At 54.0% G+C, this 16,811-nt stretch overlaps 1 protein-coding gene across 1 annotated transcript in view; it reads left to right on the top strand.

Moving 5' to 3' along the window:
• Window positions 1-222: 222 nt before the first annotated feature.
• Window positions 223-16,811, top strand: part of AKAP8 (A-kinase anchoring protein 8) — a 22,446-nt gene continuing 5,857 nt past the window's right edge. Inside the window, exons 1-12 of the mRNA XM_037735092.1 lie at window positions 223-347; window positions 2,671-2,709; window positions 4,973-5,005; window positions 5,543-5,822; window positions 6,289-6,772; window positions 7,262-7,391; window positions 7,634-7,680; window positions 9,135-9,168; window positions 11,021-11,108; window positions 13,986-14,127; window positions 14,424-14,517; window positions 14,957-15,192. Coding sequence (XP_037591020.1) covers window positions 329-347; window positions 2,671-2,709; window positions 4,973-5,005; window positions 5,543-5,822; window positions 6,289-6,772; window positions 7,262-7,391; window positions 7,634-7,680; window positions 9,135-9,168; window positions 11,021-11,108; window positions 13,986-14,127; window positions 14,424-14,517; window positions 14,957-15,192 — 1,626 coding nt within the window. The 5' untranslated portion in view covers window positions 223-328. The remainder of the gene's footprint in view (window positions 348-2,670; window positions 2,710-4,972; window positions 5,006-5,542; window positions 5,823-6,288; window positions 6,773-7,261; window positions 7,392-7,633; window positions 7,681-9,134; window positions 9,169-11,020; window positions 11,109-13,985; window positions 14,128-14,423; window positions 14,518-14,956; window positions 15,193-16,811) is intronic.

The raw sequence follows: 16,811 nt of genomic DNA, 5'->3' as shown, positions 1-16,811 counted from the left end.
ACTCTGCCGCGCCGGCGGGGCGGGGCGGTGCGGGGAGGGGCGGGGCAGGGCTGGGCTAGAGAAACTATGTGCACATGCGCAGAGGTTGCGCCCTCGGGCACAGCAGCGGCACCGCAGCTCCCGATACGCTGCGGAAGCGGATTCTGAGCAGCCCGAAAGGCTAGATGGGACGGCGGGGGCGGGCCTTGGTGAAGACCTGCCAATGGGAGGGCGCGGAAGTAGTGACGTGCGCGCCTGATCTTCTAGTAGTCAACGGTGGAGGTGCGTTGAACGCATGCGTCCTGTGGCCGCCTAGTTAAAGGGGTTGCTGGTGGGTCGCGCAGAAGCCATGGACCAGGGCTACGGAGGTTTGTTTTGGCCGCTGGGCGCGGAACGGGGAGGAAAAGCGCTGTGCGGGCGGCGCAGACGACCGCGGGCCAGGCCTTCGTCCCGAGCGTGGTTGCCGCAGCCGGGACCTACGGAGAGGAGGTCGGGGCGCGCGCGCGGGCGCGCCGCTCATTGGGTTTTGGCGCCGTCGCTCACGGGGCGCTGCGTGCGGATTGGCCGCCAGGGCCCGAGGAGGCGGGCGGGACTCGGGGTTGAGGTAGAGGCCGCGGTGGGCTTTAAGTAGGGGGTGCCTTGGGCCGTGCGGGCCGTTTCTGCCCCGCAGCTTCCGCGGGGCCCGTCCGGTCCCTAGTGACCCCGGCGTTCGCACTCCCGACTTCCTCTTCCGAAGGCGCCACAAAATGGCCGCGCTAGGGGGCGGAGCCACAGCGTGGGGTCGTGAGGTCCGGCCCGGGGCCCGGGGTCTGGGACCGCCTGCTGACCGCGGGCCCCGCCTTTCTCCAGGCTTGTCCTAGGCCTGCGGGGCCCGGTGGGGGCCTCCGCTGGGCTCAAGTGGCTCAGGGAGCCTGTCCCAGAAACTGTTGGGCTCCGCGAGGTCTGCCCTTTAGTGCTCGGTGCAGCGCGGTGGGGTCGAGTGCGGCCGGCGCAGGAGTCAGCCTCGCCGGGCTCCAGCTCTGTACCCGGCGCGTGCTGGCCTGGGACAGGATAGTGAGGGGCAGATGCTGAGTGTTGGTGTAAAGCTGGAAACCTGATGTGCCCTGGGACTGGTGACAGATTGGCCGTTCTCCTTTAGGTAGTCTGTTGTAGTGGCCTGGAGGGGCCAAGGAGTTGTGCAAAAGGAAACGTGCCCTTTCCCCACTTGACTTTAGCGCTTGTCCTGCAGTAGGGCCGATCTTCTCTAGCTGCCTGCTCCCAGCTTGTGGAATCAGAGCCTTCTGAGAGCCATGTTTGCGCACGGGATAGTTGGGACATGCTGGGTGGGGCTCGACTGGTTGTAGGAAGCTAGTGGTGTGATCCTGGCTGCAGGAGCTCGAGAAGTTGTCGATCTTGAGAAGTGGCAGGGCAAAATGATCCCAGCAGCAGAAATTGCGGAGAGAAGAGGGGTCGATCCTGATGTGGGAGCCTGTGTGCCCGTGTGCTTTAGGTGTCTATCGGACCCGCAGCCTAGATTTCACTATTCTTTTCCTTCCTTCCCATCAGATCTTTTCTGCAGGTGCTGTATTCCTCTTTTTCAGTCTTAGTTTGGAGATTTTTTTACCCACTCTTCCTACCTCCTGAAAACCTTTCAGACTTAGTGGAGATATTTCAGCTTCCCTGATTTCTTGTGTTTCAGGGAGCGTTTTCAGGTTGAGTTAATAGCGCGTGCCACTTAAGGAAGCAGTCTCACGAGGTTGGTTACTTGCTGTTGGAATATGGATACGGATTTAGAGGGCCTTGCAGTATGACAGGGAAGGGAAGGCATAGCATAGCAGAGGGCAAAACTCAGCAGTATGACTGGGTCAAGTCTCCTAACCCATGAGCCTAGCTCCCTTCTCCTGAATGGCATTCCCGTACAACAGGGTTTACTTTGTACTTGCTGTGTGTCGGCACACACTAGGCGCTTAGCGGTGGGGGTGGTTCTGTTGAGGTAGACATGGATGTATTCCTGCCTTATCAAAGTGAAGTCTTCTGACAGGCGTGGTGGCCACCCGTGCGCAGCTCAGTGCTGGGCCTCAGGGACACAGAATGAAGAGAACAAAGTTCCCATCTTCCTTCCTGGAGGGACCAGACGGATGTCATAGTGGGCGGGGATGTTGGAAGGATGAGGAGTACAGTCTGAGCTCTTAGGGCCAGGCCAAGGCTCTGGGGCTCTTAAAGGTTCAGGGGATCCTTGGAGGGCTTAAAGTGGCAGGAAGTGCAGCTTGGAGGGTTGCAGTTTATGCCACCAAATTCCCATGCTTGTTTCCAGTTACGGGGTCCTTGTGATTGCAATCTCAGCCAGTTTCCTAGCTGTGTGATGGGTGGGGGAATGTGTCCTCATGGTGAGTGGATGGCCTTGTGTTAGCCTCAGTTGTGGAGCGAAGCTTGGAAGGGTAAGGTCCTGGGCCAAAGTCTCTCTGCTTGGCAGAGCTGGCTTCCAAGGCCATTTCCCTCTGTCCTTTTTCTGCTTTGACTTCAGCCAGGTGGAGTGCGATCATGCAATTAGCCAGCTGTGGGAGGGCCTTTGAAGGTGGGGATGGGTTCTTCCTTCTTGTGCAGCTGGCACCGAACTGCAAGGAGATCCCTTTAGGATCCTCAGAGTTCCCCCAAAAGGACCCATTCTCTAGTGTGACAAATAGAATCTTAACTCACAGGGTCTTTTTGCAGGCTATGGTGCATGGAGTGCTGGACCTGCCAACACACAGGGTAAGTGGGCTCTGCTTTGCAGGTGAGGCGTGGGCTTCCCCTGCATTCAAGGCCCTAGCATGGCAGAGCTGAGCCTGATGCTCACCAGGGTCAAGGGAGAGTGGTAGCCCAGGGGTCAGCAAACTTTGAGTAAAGAATCAGATCGTGAATATCTTTGTGGCTTTATGAGGTGTACAGTCTCTGTAGCTGAGGGTATATCCAAGTTTTTTTTCCTTTTATAATTAACAGTCTTCGTTTTGTTTTGTTCTCGTTGCGCAGGCTGGAGTGCAATGGAGCGATCTTGGCTCACTGCAGCCTCTGCCTCCTAGGGTCAGGCGATTCTGCTGCCTCAGCCTCCCGAGTATCAGGGATTACAGGCACCTGCCACCATGCATGGCTAATTTTGTATTTTTAGTAGAGAAGTGGTTTCTCTTGAACTCCCGACCTCAGGTGATCCGCCCACCTTGGCCTCCATCCAAAGTGCTTGGATTATAGGTGTGAGCCACCGTGCCCAGCCTTGAGAAGTGGTTTCTCTGTGTTGGTCGGGTTGGTCTCAAACTCCTGACTTCAGGTGATCCGCCAGCCCCGGCCTCCCAAAGTTCTGGGATTAGAGGCATGAGCCACTGTATCTGGCCTATAATTAACAGACTTTTTAGTACAGCTTTAGATTTAGTAGTGGAGTTCCATACGCCCAGCCATCTCCACTCAGGCATAGTGTCTCTCATTAGTAAGATCTTGCATTAGCTGGGTGAGGCAGCTCATGCCTGCAATCCCAGCATTTTGAGAGGCTGAGGCAAGAGCATCACTTGAGCCTGGGAGTTCGAGACCCAAGCTCAAGTAATCCTTTTATTCTGAGAAAAAATTAGTAGGGCATGGCAGCATGTGCCTGTAGTCCCAGCCACTGAGAAGGCTGAGGCAGGAGGATTGCTTGAGCCCAGGAAGTCGAGGCTGCAGTGAGCTGTGATTATGCCACTGCACTCCGGCCTGGGTGACAGAGCAAGACCGTGTCTCAAAAAAAAAAAAAAAAAAAAAATCTTGCATTAATGTGATGCGTTTACAGTTAATCAGCCAGTGTTGATGTGATGTTATTCACTATAGCTCATAGTTTTTTGTTTGTTTGTTTTGAGACAGGGGTTGGCTCTTGTTACCCAGACTGGAGTGCAATGGCACAATCTCGGCTCACCGCAACATCCGCCTCCTGGGTACAAGTGATTTTCCTGCCTCAACCTCCCAAGTAGCTGGGATTGCAGGCATGTGCCACCACGTCCAGCTAATTTTTTATTTTTGGTACAGATGGAGTTTCTCTATGTTGGTCAGGCTGGTCTTGAAATCCCGACCTCAGGTGACCCTCCTGCCTCAGCCTCCCAAAGTGCTGGGATTACAGGCGTGACGCACCACGCCTGGCATAGTTTTTGTTAATTTGTATAGTTCTCTTGAGTTTTGACAAATGTGTAGGTGATGTGTCTTGTGTCAACATTTGTCACTGAATATACTTTAGAAGTTTTACCCCAATCGTTTGAAAACATAAAATTCATTCTTAGCTGAGGGCAGAGCCTGAGGACACAGGGCTGCAGGCAGTGTACTGGTACTTAGTTAGGGGCACTGAAATTGGAAAATCATAAGGGCTGTGGCAAGGCGGGAAGTGGGCTCGATGTGGCCAGGCCTTTTGCAGACCCCCGATCTAGAGTCTGGGTCACGATGCTAGGCTTATTTGGGGGACCAGTATGTGCTCTCTGCTGGCAAGGTTTTCTGCTTTCTGCCAGCCTGTGCGCTAGGGCACGAGGGCTTCCTTTGTTTTCTGAGCCTCAGCTCTGTCTCTGGCAACATTGGGGGAGTGGGACTGCTTTTCCACCCACCACCGGGTGTCGCAGGAGGCAGCCTTCTGGGTCTCTTGTGGCACATAACATCCTCTTGCTAGCTTGAGTCTAGGACGTGACTTTGCACCAGTGCCTTGCTGAGCAGTTGGCAGCGCCTGCCCTCTGGCTTCTGGTGGGAACTGACCCTTTACGAGGACTCTGCCCAGGGCTTGGCCCAGCCGACCTCTTAGCTGGCAGCCGACAGTGGACGAGCTTCCTGGGGAGTGTGCAGTGTCCCTTCTCTTGCCCTGATGGGAAGCTGGCCTTCCCCGGGAGAGAGTCCAGTTCTCTGTAGGAGTTGAGTGAGCTAAGAACTACTGAGGGAAGCCCTGGCCCTGGGTCTGTGGATGGTGGAGTGAAGTGACAGGTGGGGGCAACAGTGCCTTCGTTCTGCAAACGGGGCTCTGTGTGTGTTTGTTTTCCCTAAGGTGCATATGGAACTGGTGTGGCCAGCTGGCAAGGTAAGCTCATGGTGGGGGGTGGTGCCTGCAGGTGGGTGAGTGGGCTTCTGATCTGAAGGCCAGGCGGGTCAACCTATCAGGGAGGTTTGGCGTGGATTTCCTTGTTCTCTTCCTGAAGACACAGTCTGCCAGGGCTGCTGTTGTGAATACAGAGGCTGCAGAGGGCTGTGGCGGGCGGCCTCGGGGGAGCATGCCAGGGAGGGTTGCGACTGTGCTTGGGGAGCGGGATCCTTAATGGGGCCTGTCAGCAGCCGGAACTGCTGTTCCCAGGCTCCTGGTCACCCTGGCTTTGGATGGGGAGCAGGTCCTAGAGTCTGGCAGAGAAAACCTGCCACTCGGCACTGAGGCTACCCCTTTCTCTGGCCACTTCTTGCTGCCTCTTGGCAGGTCACAGTGCAGTGTGGAGTGATGCCAGCAGCACTGGGTCCCACACCCCGTTTTCTTCTCAGTGGCAGCGGGTGCCCCTCCCCAGTCGTGTCCACCATAGGCAGGCCTCATGGCCACTGAGGTCTGACTTGCTTCTTCCTCCCATGACAGGTTATGAAAACTACAATTACTATGGTGCCCAGAATACCAACGTCACCACAGGCGCAACCTACAGCTATGGCCCAGCCTCGTGGGAGGCTGCCAAGGCCAGTGATGGTGGCCTGGCGGCTGGGGGCCCTACCATGCACATGGCCTCTTATGTCCCAGAGCCGTGCACCGACAATTCCGACTCCCTCATTGCCAAGATCAACCAGCGTTTGGACATGATGTCCAAGGAAGGAGGCAGGGGCGGGAGCGGCGGCGGTGGGGAGGGCATGCAGGACCGGGAGAGGTGATTATAGACCCCAGCCCTTCCCCTAGGACCCCACACCCACCCACCTCTGTGCACATGGGAGTGGGTACCCACTCTAGAGGGAGGGCTGTCCTCGCCTCCCTCTTGGGTGTGGCATTGATGAGCTGGGCTTGTGGGGAAGCGGTGGCATTACAATAGGACTTTCTTGCTGGTTTTCTGCATGGTGGGGCTTGGGCATGGTTGTTGGCTAGGCTCCCCCAGACTCTTTTTTTCTTCATGAGGCTGCTCTTGTGGCCAAGGGCACTGTGTCCCCAACTCAGCAGTGTTCCAGGGAGGGTATTGGTTGGTTTTGCCATCCAAATACTTAAGTGGAATGCGGGTGGTTTGGTTTGCTCTTCTGAGTGTAGGGACGTTGATGGTGGGGGAGACATGGAGGTTGTACCAAGGGAATGTGGAGGTGGGTGACTGGGGTGGCCGCCCCTGACAGGCTGTGTTTCCGTTGCAGCTCCTTCCGCTTCCAGCCATTCGAGTCCTATGACTCCAGGCCCTGTCTGCCAGAGCACGACCCCTACCGCCCCAGCTACAGCTACGACTATGACTTCGACCTGGGGTCCAACCGCAATGGCAGCTTTGCGGGGCAGTACGGTGAATGCCGAGACCCGGCCCGGGAGCGGGGCTCCCTTGATGGCTTCATGCGGGGCCGGGGCCAGGGCCACTTCCAGGACCGGAGCAACCCTGGCACCTTCATGCGCAGTGACCCCTTCATGCCTCCGACGGCAACCTCTGAGTCCCTGTCCACACCATGGAACGAGCTGAACTATGTGGGCGGACGGGGCCTGGGAGGGCCCTCCCCCAGCCGGCCACCTCCGTCTCTCTTCTCCCAGTCCATGGCTCCTGACTACAGCGTGATGGGCATGCAGGGGGCGGGTGGCTTTGACAGCACCATACCTTACGGATGTGGCCGCTCGCAGCCCCGGATGCGGGATCGGGTAAGCCCTCACAAGGTTGCTTCAGGCCGCCTTCGCTTCTCTTTTTAGCAGCTTTGTCGAGGTAAAATTTCCCTATCACGACATTCACATAATATTAAGTGCGCAGCCTAGCTTTTAGTTAATTTACAGGGTTGTGCAATCATCCACACTACTACAGTCTAATCTCAGTATTTCTGTCAGCCCGAAGAGAAACCTCTGCTTCTTAGTCACCCTGTCTCCTCCTCCCAACAACCACCAGTCTGCATTTGGTCTCTGTGGTTTTGCGTGATCTGGACATTTTGTGCGAATGGAGTGATGAAATAAGTGGCCTTGTGTTCCTGGCTTCTTTCACTCAGCACGATTTTCTCTTTAGTTTCAAGTATGTTGTGTCTTTGGTTTTTAAAAAGACCTTGTGTGCCTGTGTTGCCTGATCTTACAACCTCTTTGTTCTTTTCTGTGGGGCATCTTGATGGTGCAGGTAAGTAGTTCATGGGGTGTGCTTGTTTGTAGCCTAGGAGGAGAGGGTCTGACCGCTTCGGACCAGATGGCACGGGCAGGAAACGGAAGCAGTTCCAACTGTATGAGGAGCCAGACACCAAACTGGCCCGGGTTGACAGTGAAGGAGATTTCTCCGAAAATGGTACGTCCTGGGGGGCCAGGCGGGCCAGGCAGGCCAGGCAGATGCCAAAAGGGTCAGCTGCCTGCTGGGGGCTCTGCCTGCCCTGTCCATGTCATGGACACTCGCCGGTGGCATGTTTCACCCCCACTCCCTCAACCCCCACTGTGGTCAGGACAGATTCACCCTGGACAGCGAGCTTGGGAGGGCGAAAACTGGATCGGACCATTCCGGGGACTGACTTTTCCTCTGTTTGTGTCTGGCAGATGACGGAGCTGGTGACTTCCGCTCAGGAGATGAAGAATTCAAAGGCGTAAGTCCAATAGGCAGCACTTTTGCCTCTAGTGAGGGATTTTTTTCTTTCTTTAATCACCCTTCCTCACAGAGGGGCAGGAGCAGCTGCCGTGGTAGATTTGACTACCTCTGAGTGGATTTAGGACCCTCACTTTTAGCTAGATTTCTAAAAGTTTTCCCCCTTAACCTGGTGTGGTGGCTTGTGCCTATAATCCTAGCACTTTGGGAGGCCGAGGTGGGTGGATCACATGCGGTCAAGAGTTCAAGACCAGCCTAGCCAACATGGTGAAATACAAATACAAAAATTAGCCGGGTATGGAGGGTACATGCCTGTAGACCCAGCTACTTGGGAGGCTGAGGGAGAAGGATCACTTGAACCTGGGAGGTAGAGGCTGCAGTGAGCCAAGATTGCACCACTGCACTCCAGCCTGGGCAACAGAGGGAGACTCTGTCTCAAAAAAAAAAAAAGAAGAAAAAGTTCCACGTACAACGAACATTCCCTTTCTGAAAAAAGCTCCTGTTCCTCTCCCTGGTCTCCAGGCCAGTAACTGCAGGGACTGTGGGCTGAAGCCTCCAAGCACAGACTGGAGGCTCATTTGCCACCAGCTCTGTGCTGGGTGCTGTTGACCAGTGTCCATGTCCTTCCGTCCTCACAATGAGGCACAGGTGGGCAGCATCAGGGGCCAGTTCATAGCCGGGACCACCCCAAGCTCCTGGGGAGGTGCCTCCACCACCCCAGTGTAGATTCTGGTCCAGGTCGGGGGCGTAGGGTCTGGAGGTCCAGCGTGGAAGGAGGGCTTTTCCCAGGTTCTAAAGGTCATGCGGGCAGGGAGCAGGCAGGAGACGGCGCTTTTCAGGTTTTCAGAGTCTCACTTGGTCTCTTTTGCTGATTTAGCTCTTGAGACTAGGAATCTCTGCAAACCTGTCGATTGTTAATTTAACCATATGTTCACTGCCTAAAGAATCAGCTCTGTTCAGATACTCAGATTCAGTATCTGAATCATTTTTATTTCTATGTGATTTGTTGCTAAGATATTGGGTAAATACAAACAAAAGCTTGGGAAACATGGTGGAGCCCATTTTGTATCAAGAATGCCGGAACTGGCATCCCCCAAGTCAGACTCCCTCACCCGACAGTCGGTGAGCAGGCTTTGTTTATAGAATTGTGCGGGTGGGCCTTTGCCACGGGGCAGGCAGTTCTGCAGCTTAGGAGGAACTGAGAGAGGACGGGTGAGTGGCTTTTTAGAAAGGCCGTCACAGAATCTCTGAAGGCAACCGGGAGTGGTAACAGGACACACAGGTCCTGTCCCGAGCCTTGGAGGCCGGTCCTGACACACTGGCTCATTTTTGGTGGCATAGCCACCTAGGTCTGGGGTGAGACCACCCACCAGGCCGTGGCCAGGGGCTAGGCTGGTTGTGGAGAGTTCGGGACACACCAGCTCACTGCCGGACTTTGTGTATACTCTTTTCCAGGAGGATGAATTCTGCGAGTCTGGGCGGCAGAGAGGTAGGCGTCACCATGTCCTTTGCAGCTTTCCTGTGTCTGCCTGGCTGCCCTGCACTTACTACCCAGCTAGGCTGGGCTTCTGAGCAAGCTGGAGGCCTGGATGAAGGGGCCCGTGGCTGTGGGGGAAGAGGGGCTGCAGCCACCAAATGGGTCTTGACCGTGGCGATCACCAGACACTTTGCTTCACAGTGTCTGGGGCAGTACTCGAAATGGGTCTGTCTGCCTGACCCCATGTGGGCTGCAGCAGGGTATGGGGACAGCCTTGGGTGACCACCACAGTTCAAGTTTGTAGGGAAGGAGAGACATAAGAGAAGAGATTTCCCCCCAGCCCATCTTCTGTGCCTTCCTCAGCCAGTGCATGTCCCTGAACTGTTTTCTCCTGGACTTAATTCTGTCCAGTCCCTCCATTGCCCGCCCCAGGCTGTGCTGCGACCTCTGTGGTGGGGATGCAGCTGCAGCACGCATTGCCACGTGCCTGTGAGTATGTGAAAGCAGACACCTGCAGGGTCAGGAGCACCCGGGCCCACTGAGTCCTCCAGTGAGTCACCGCCCAGCAGGTCTCTTCATGTCCAACACAGGAGACCAGAGGGTCTGCAGCAACAGTGGGCCAGGCTTGAAGCCTGTGTGGCAGGGCGGCCTGAGGCGTTGTGGCATGGAGCTCGCCCTGAAGCCACTTGTTTCTTTCCCCATTCTGTGGCTCTGCCTGTAGCTGGTTACCCCAAGGATCACAGGCTGGCTCCTCGGTGGCCCAGCTCCTCCTGATCATTTGAGGCACGTGGCTTAGATGCCCCTCCTGTTACATACTGAAGCTTAGCATGCCCTCTGCAGTCCTCCCCCAACGACCCGAAGCGGTCCTGTCCATAGCACAGGGCGCCCTGAGCGCTTAATGGCACAATGCTAAAGCAAAGGTGACATGTCTGTTGCGCACAGGTCCTGCTACCTACCCGGGATGACTTTGCTATTAAACAGCAGTCATAGTTTCAGGCAGTGACCTCTTGCCAAAAATCCCACACGCCCTTTTGAGAGGCTTCTGAGCAGCGCACGCCGGTCGCCATCTTCGTGGGACAGTCTCGGGACTGGCATCAGGGGTAGGGGTTACAGTTCAGATGCTTCTCCAACCTTTTTTCAGCGTCTGGCCCTGGCCTTGAGCCTCGGGGACGCGGCCTGGCCTCACGCTGGGACGATGGCCGCGTGGCTCTCTGAGGAGCTCCTGTGCTGGCCCTGGGGGACGGACGGGAGGACCAATCGGTCTCTTCCCATTTTTGTTTCTAGGATTGCTTCCCACGCAGCCCTGGGAAAGCCCTAGATTGATGGTTTTTGTGAGTGGTAGAGGTCGGGCCAGCAAGGACTGTCAGACCTGCTGAGGCCCTAGTTCAGACAGGGCCGCCAGGACACTCATCAAGGTCCACCTAGAGGTGGGACAGGGCGGCAGAGCAGCTGCTTCACCTCCTGAAGCCTTGAGCTGCTGCCTCTTCATCTGGGGAGAATTGGCTTCTCCTGTGTTATTGGGAGAAGACCCCATTGCAGGGCACTAGATTGGACAAGCAGGATGGGGAGGTCAGAGAGAGCAGGGGGCCGTGGTGCACGTGGGATAGACAGGCCATGTCCCTGGCCCGTCCCGGCCTCCTCGGGCCATGCAGGGAGTGAGGTGACTCCTCCGGGTTCTCACCCCAGACTCATGTCCACTGGGAAGTCTCTGTTGGTGCCTTGGGGCATCCTGGACCCTGCCACATGGTACAGGCAGTGGCAAGACACGGGGTGCGGTGGCCAAGCCGCAGCCCCCGACCAGGCCCTGGAGCTCAGCTCCTTTGCGGGCCCCTGAGAGTGTCTCGAAGGGACTTCTCTGTTACAGGAGAGAAGGAAGATGAGGACGAGGAAATAAAGAAGAGAAGGGAAAAGCAAAGGAGGAGAGACAGGATGCGGGACCGCGCAGCCGACAGGTGAGGCGTGGGCACTACCCCCACTGGAGGAGGTGGACCTGGCACGGGGTAGGCACTGCCGAGCTCCCCTGTCCTAGCTCCACAGCACCGGGGCCATGCCAGTGGGAGGCAAAACAGGAAACATTTGAGGGTGCAGAAGACACTGCCACTCTGTGCTCGCAGCACACATGCTGCATGTCTTCTAGAATGGCTGGGATGTTGCTTTGGTGAAGTTGGGTTTTTGTTCTTGCTTAGGGAATTGGTGTTTGACTTGGGTGTGTCTATTTCTCTGGAATCTCAGCCTTGCTGGTGAGTCTGCGTGGCCCATAACTGCCCAGCAGGGGGCTCTCTTACTCTCCTGCAGGCGTGAGGGGTGTCCCTGTTCTATGACCTGGTGCCTGGTCTCAGACAAGTTTCCTGTATTCACCTTGTTCAAATCCAGACCACTCCTGGAGTTTGACAGAGCTGGGAGATAGGTAGAGAGATGGTCCTACCATCAAGATTTTCTCCCAGAATAGAAAAGAAATGCAAACATGTCAAGCCCAAAGGATGTCAGTGTGACCACATCACGTGCCTGCCACTCCCTGTCAGCGGTTAACTGGCTTCTGACTAGAAACTGAAATCCCCAGTGATCATGTGATGCTGGGGAATCCTTGACCTTAAAGTTTGCATGGGACAGCGATTTTCTTGTGCAAAGAAATGCTTAGTAAAAGGGGCCAGGCGCGGTGGCTTCCACCTGTAATTCCAGCACTTTGGGAGGCTGAGCAGGCGGATTGCTCGAGGCCAGCAGTTCAAGACCAGCCTGGTCAACATAGTGAAACCCTGTGTCTACTAAAAATACAAAAATTAGTCAAGAATGGTAGTGGTTGCCTGTACTCCCAGCTACTCGGGAGGCTGAGGCAGGAGAATCAGTTGAACCAGGGAGGTAGAGGTTGTAGTGAGCCAAGGTCACACCACTGCACTCCAGCTTGGTGACCCAGCTGCTCAAAAAGTAATTTTTTTTTTATTTGAGATGGAGTCTCGCCCTGTTACCCAAGCTGGAGGACAATGGTGCAGTCTCGGCTCACTTCAACCTCCACCCCCAGGTTCAAGCAATTCTGCCTCAGCCTCCTGAATAGCTGAGATGACAGGCACGTGCTACCACACCCAGCTAATTTTTTATTTTATTTTTTTGTATCTTTAGTAGAGATGGGGTTTCACCATGTTAGCCAGGCTGGTCTTGATCTCCTGACCTTGTGATCCGCCCACCTTGGCCTCCCAAAGTGCTGGGGTTACAGGCACAAGCCACGGCACCTGGCCTCATTTTGAATCGCTTGAACCTGGGAGGTGGAGGTTGCAGTGAGCTGAGATTGCACCTGTGCACTCCTGCCTGGGCGACAGAGCAGGATATCATCTCAAAAAAAGAACCGTTTCTTCTTTAGTACAGGAACATTGTAACCATTGTTATTTTAAACAGATAAATAATGGTAGAGTAGATGACTTCCATGTCACATGGAAATTGAGATGACTTCATTAGAGACAGGGGTCTTGCTCTGTTGTCTGGGCTGGTCTTGAACTGGCCACAAGAGATCTTCCTGCTTTGGCCTCCCAGAGTACTGGGAGAAAGGCATAGAGATGACATTCTTTTACTTTTTGCATTTTATCATCTTGTATGTTCTTCCAATTAAGAGGTGCCTTGTTTTTGAAAAGAAACCTTCAGAGCTGGCACTAGTGACTAAGGACTTAAGGATCTTGAAGGGACTTAGAGGGATTGTCACAGGGAGGCAGAGGTGTAGCAGGCAAGCGTGCATCTCGTCTGCAGCTTCCTGGCAGCTCTGTGTATGAGCGCCGGGATATGTCCCCTTTTCTCCTCCGTAGGGGGTGTCTCCCGAAGTGGAAGTGTCTTCATGGTGCTTGTCAGGGGTCAGAAGCCAGGTGTGTGGAGTTGGCAGAGGTGAAATCCTGAGTGCCACAGGGCCTGTACCCCTGCACCAGAAGGGCTGGAACTTCCAGGACAGAGCCAGGGAGGTAGCACCCCAGTGTGGTGGCCTGGGGCCTGTACTTCCCTCTGTCTCACCAAGCAGCGTGGCATGCATCACCACACCTTGCTAATTTTGTATTTTTAGTAGACGGGGTTTCTCCACGTCAGTCGTGCTGGTGGTCTCAAACTCCCAACATCAGGTGATCTGTCTGCCTTGGCCTCCCAGTATGCTGGGATTACAGGCGTGAGCCACCACGCCCGGCCAGAAGCCTCACTTTTATCTGTAGAACTGGATGTGACATGTCTTTACGGGGAGTCCCATGGGAGAACTGATCTTGGGCTTTGTGTTTTGAATTGTATGAGGTCTTTTTTCTGCACGTAAAATGTGGTTGTCTTGTGTCATCCCAGTGGCTGTGGAGCAAAGCTTATTTGAGAAGCTGGGAGGTAGATGCTGTGCCCCAAGGAGTCGCCAGCCAGAGCTTAGGGGGGGTCTCTGGTTCTGAGCAGTCATTGCTTTCCGGTGTTTTCCCAGGGGCTTTGGGGCCAGAGGGGCTACAGTGTCAGCTGGTTACGAATCTTTGCTTGAGATACTTGTAAGTCTATACTCCTATTATTCAGCTAGGGAAGTCTGGGTAACTGCTATTCTGTTGCCCCTTGGGAAGTCAGAACTCTTGTTTCAGCAACCACTTTCCCTAGCTGAGTGCAGTGGCATGCACCTTTAATGCCAGCTACTTGGGAGGCTGAGGTGCGAGGATTGCTTGAAAAACCTGGGAGGCAGAGATTACAGTGAGATGAGATTTTGCCACTGCACTCCAGCCTGTGCAACAGAGTGAGACTCCGTCTCAAAAAGAAAAGAAAAATCCTGTTTCTATTTTAGCTCTCCCCAGAGGTGACCTGATTCTCCCTGCCTCACTTCCCTCTTCATTTACCTTCTCCAGGATTCAGTTTGCCTGTTCTGTGTGCAAGTTCCGTAGCTTTGAAGACGAAGAGATCCAGAAGCATCTGCAAAGCAAATTTCACAAAGAGACGCTGCGGTTTATAAGCACCAAGCTGCCCGACAAGACGGTGGAGTTCCTCCAGGTAAAGGACACCTGACCCCCGGTCACCACGTCCCCCGCCAATTCCGCAGGTGCCGGATCCTTTGAAGGAGGAAGGGAAATCAGAGGTGTAAACTTGGTCAAGGTTTCTTTTCCCAGATAGAACAGCTGTGTAAGTCCCCAAGTCACAGGAACAACCAAGAGCTCCAGCCATCATGGTTCCCACTCTTCTGCCCACGGAGCTCCTCTGATAGCTGCCTGCCTAGCCCTGGCAGCTGAGAAATGGCCACACGTGCCAGCCTCTCATTTTACTTAATGCCATCTCCAAATCCACCTTAGGAATACATCATTAACAGAAATAAGAAAATTGAGAAGCGACGTCAGGAATTGATGGAGAAAGAGAGCCCAAAACCAAAACCAGATCCTTTCAAAGGTGAGTTGTGGTTGCAGGATGCTTGCCGTCCTGGATGGTGGCAAGGCATGTGACCCGTGAAACGTGGCGCAAGGCCAGCCCGAGGTGGCTGAGAAGGTGGCAGTGAGCCCTGTGGGAAGAGTGCTTAGCAGCAATAGAAAGAAGCCTTCGGTGTGGCTCTGCGTACGTCATAGCTGACATCAGAGTGACGTTAAGCACTTTGATGTCTTTTCCTCCTTGGTTTGAAAAGAAAGGACCAGAAGGAACAGAAAAGCTGAAATGTGCAGACTTCCCAGCTATAGAGGCCGAATGTGCTGACCCATACTCCCTAAAGAAGGGCAGGCTACGCCCTTCTGACTCCTGAGTGTTGCCGGCAGAAAACCTGGACCCTGTTGGGGAGTGGGAGGAGGAAAGCATCACTTGCTGTCCCAGATCCTCCAAGACATGCATTTCCTCGCAGGGATTGGCCAGGAGCACTTCTTCAAGAGGATCGAGGCTGCTCACTGCCTGGCCTGTGACATGCTGATCCCTGCGCAGCCGCAGCTCCTCCAGCGGCACCTGCACTCCATGGACCACAATCACAACCGCAGGGTGAGTCTTCTGCCCCACACTGCCTGGGGTGCGTGTTGCAGGCTGTGGCTCAGAGCCAGCTGTGTCTTATGGGGAATTACCCACATTTTCAGGGGTTCTCGCTGTGTTTGAAGTCTGTCACTTCCATTGATTGGTTGTAAGATTCGCCTATATTTTTATAGAAATGTGAGAAAATGTTTTTGCTTAGAATGAATTAAATGCGGTAGCTGAGATTCTCTTTATTTGAGAGTGTTTCCTGTAAGCCACATCAGTCAGTTCCCCAGTAACTAAAGGCCTGGGGGTTTCCATCAGCTGAAGCTGAGGGCCATTGAGAGCCGAGTGGCCCAGGGGACTTGGACTAAAGGACTGGTTCTGTCCTTCCCCAGCTGATGGGGCTTCTGGCTAAATGTTGGGCTCAGGGGTCAGCACATTCTTTTTTGTAAGGCGTCAGATATGAATATTTTTAGCATTGCAGACCATAGAGTCTGTTCAGCAACACAGCTCTACCTACTGTCAGTGCAGAAAAGCAGACAATAAAAGTGGCTGTGGCTGTGTTTGGTCCGCAGGCTGGAACTTTCTGGCGTGGGGTTAGCATATCTCTTCTTACTGTATCCAGCTATTCAATGGGGATGTCAAGAGCTGCCCACCCATCTCACAGTACTGTTTTTGGTTTTGGAATTTTTTTTTTTTTTTTTTTTTGAGATGGAGTTTCACTCTTGTTGCCCAGGCTGGAGTGCAATGGCACAATCTCGGTTCACTGCAACCTCTGCTTCCCAGGTTGAAGCGATTATCCTGCTTCAGCCTCCTAATGTATTTTTAGTAGAAATGGGGTTTCACCATGTTGGGCAGGCTGGTCTTGAACTCTTAACCTCAGGTGATCCACCAGGCTCGGCCACAGTACTATTAAAGATCAGCTGAGCCGGGCACGGTGGCTCACGCCTGTAATCCTAACACTTTGGGAGGCTGAGGTGGGTGGATCACCTGAGGTCAGGAGTTCAACACCAGCCTGGCCATCATGGTGAAACCCCATCTTTAAAAAAATAAATAAATAAAAATTTTTTAAAAAGATCAGCTGAAAAGCGGTATACAAACAAGGGACCATTGTGCAAATGAGTCAGGCCCTAAAACAGTCAGAGGCTTGGTGCAGTCATAGTTGTTTTTGTTTTGTTGTTGTTGTTTTTTATTTTTTGAGACAGAGTCTCTGTTGTCCAGACTGGAATTCGGTGGTGCAATCTCAGCTCATTGCAACCTCCACCTCCCAGATTCTTGTGCCTCGGCCTCCTGAGTAGCTGGGATTACAGGTGTGCACCACCACACCCAGCTAATTTTTTGTAGAGATGGGGTTTCGCCATGATGGTCTTGAACGCGTGGCCTCGGGTGATCTATACGCCTCAGCCTCCCAAATTGCTGGGATTACAGGCGTGAGCTGCCACACCCAGCCTAGTCATGCTTTTGTTGTTGAACTCATTACATCAATGTAAAAAAAAAAAAAAAAAAAAAAATTAAAAAGAAAGAGCTTGCTCTTTTCCTCCACTGAGTCTGCACAGCTTCTCATTTGTACATGCTCTTGTTTCACCCCCTATTCTGCACATGCTACATGGATCTCAGTGGCACATCTGTGTGTTTATCTCTTAAGATTGTTCAGCTTTGCCGGGCGCGGTGGCTCAAGCCTGTAATCCCAGCACTTTGGGAGGCCAAGGCGGGTGGATCACGAGGTCAAGAGATCGAGACCATCCTGGTCAACA

This window comes from Cebus imitator, unplaced genomic scaffold (assembly GCF_001604975.1).
Source record: "Cebus imitator isolate Cc_AM_T3 unplaced genomic scaffold, Cebus_imitator-1.0 Scaffold726, whole genome shotgun sequence".
NCBI classification, from domain to species: domain Eukaryota; kingdom Metazoa; phylum Chordata; class Mammalia; order Primates; family Cebidae; genus Cebus; species Cebus imitator.
Note: the sequence above shows the minus strand (reverse complement) of the source record. Positions and strands in the feature narration are given on the sequence as shown.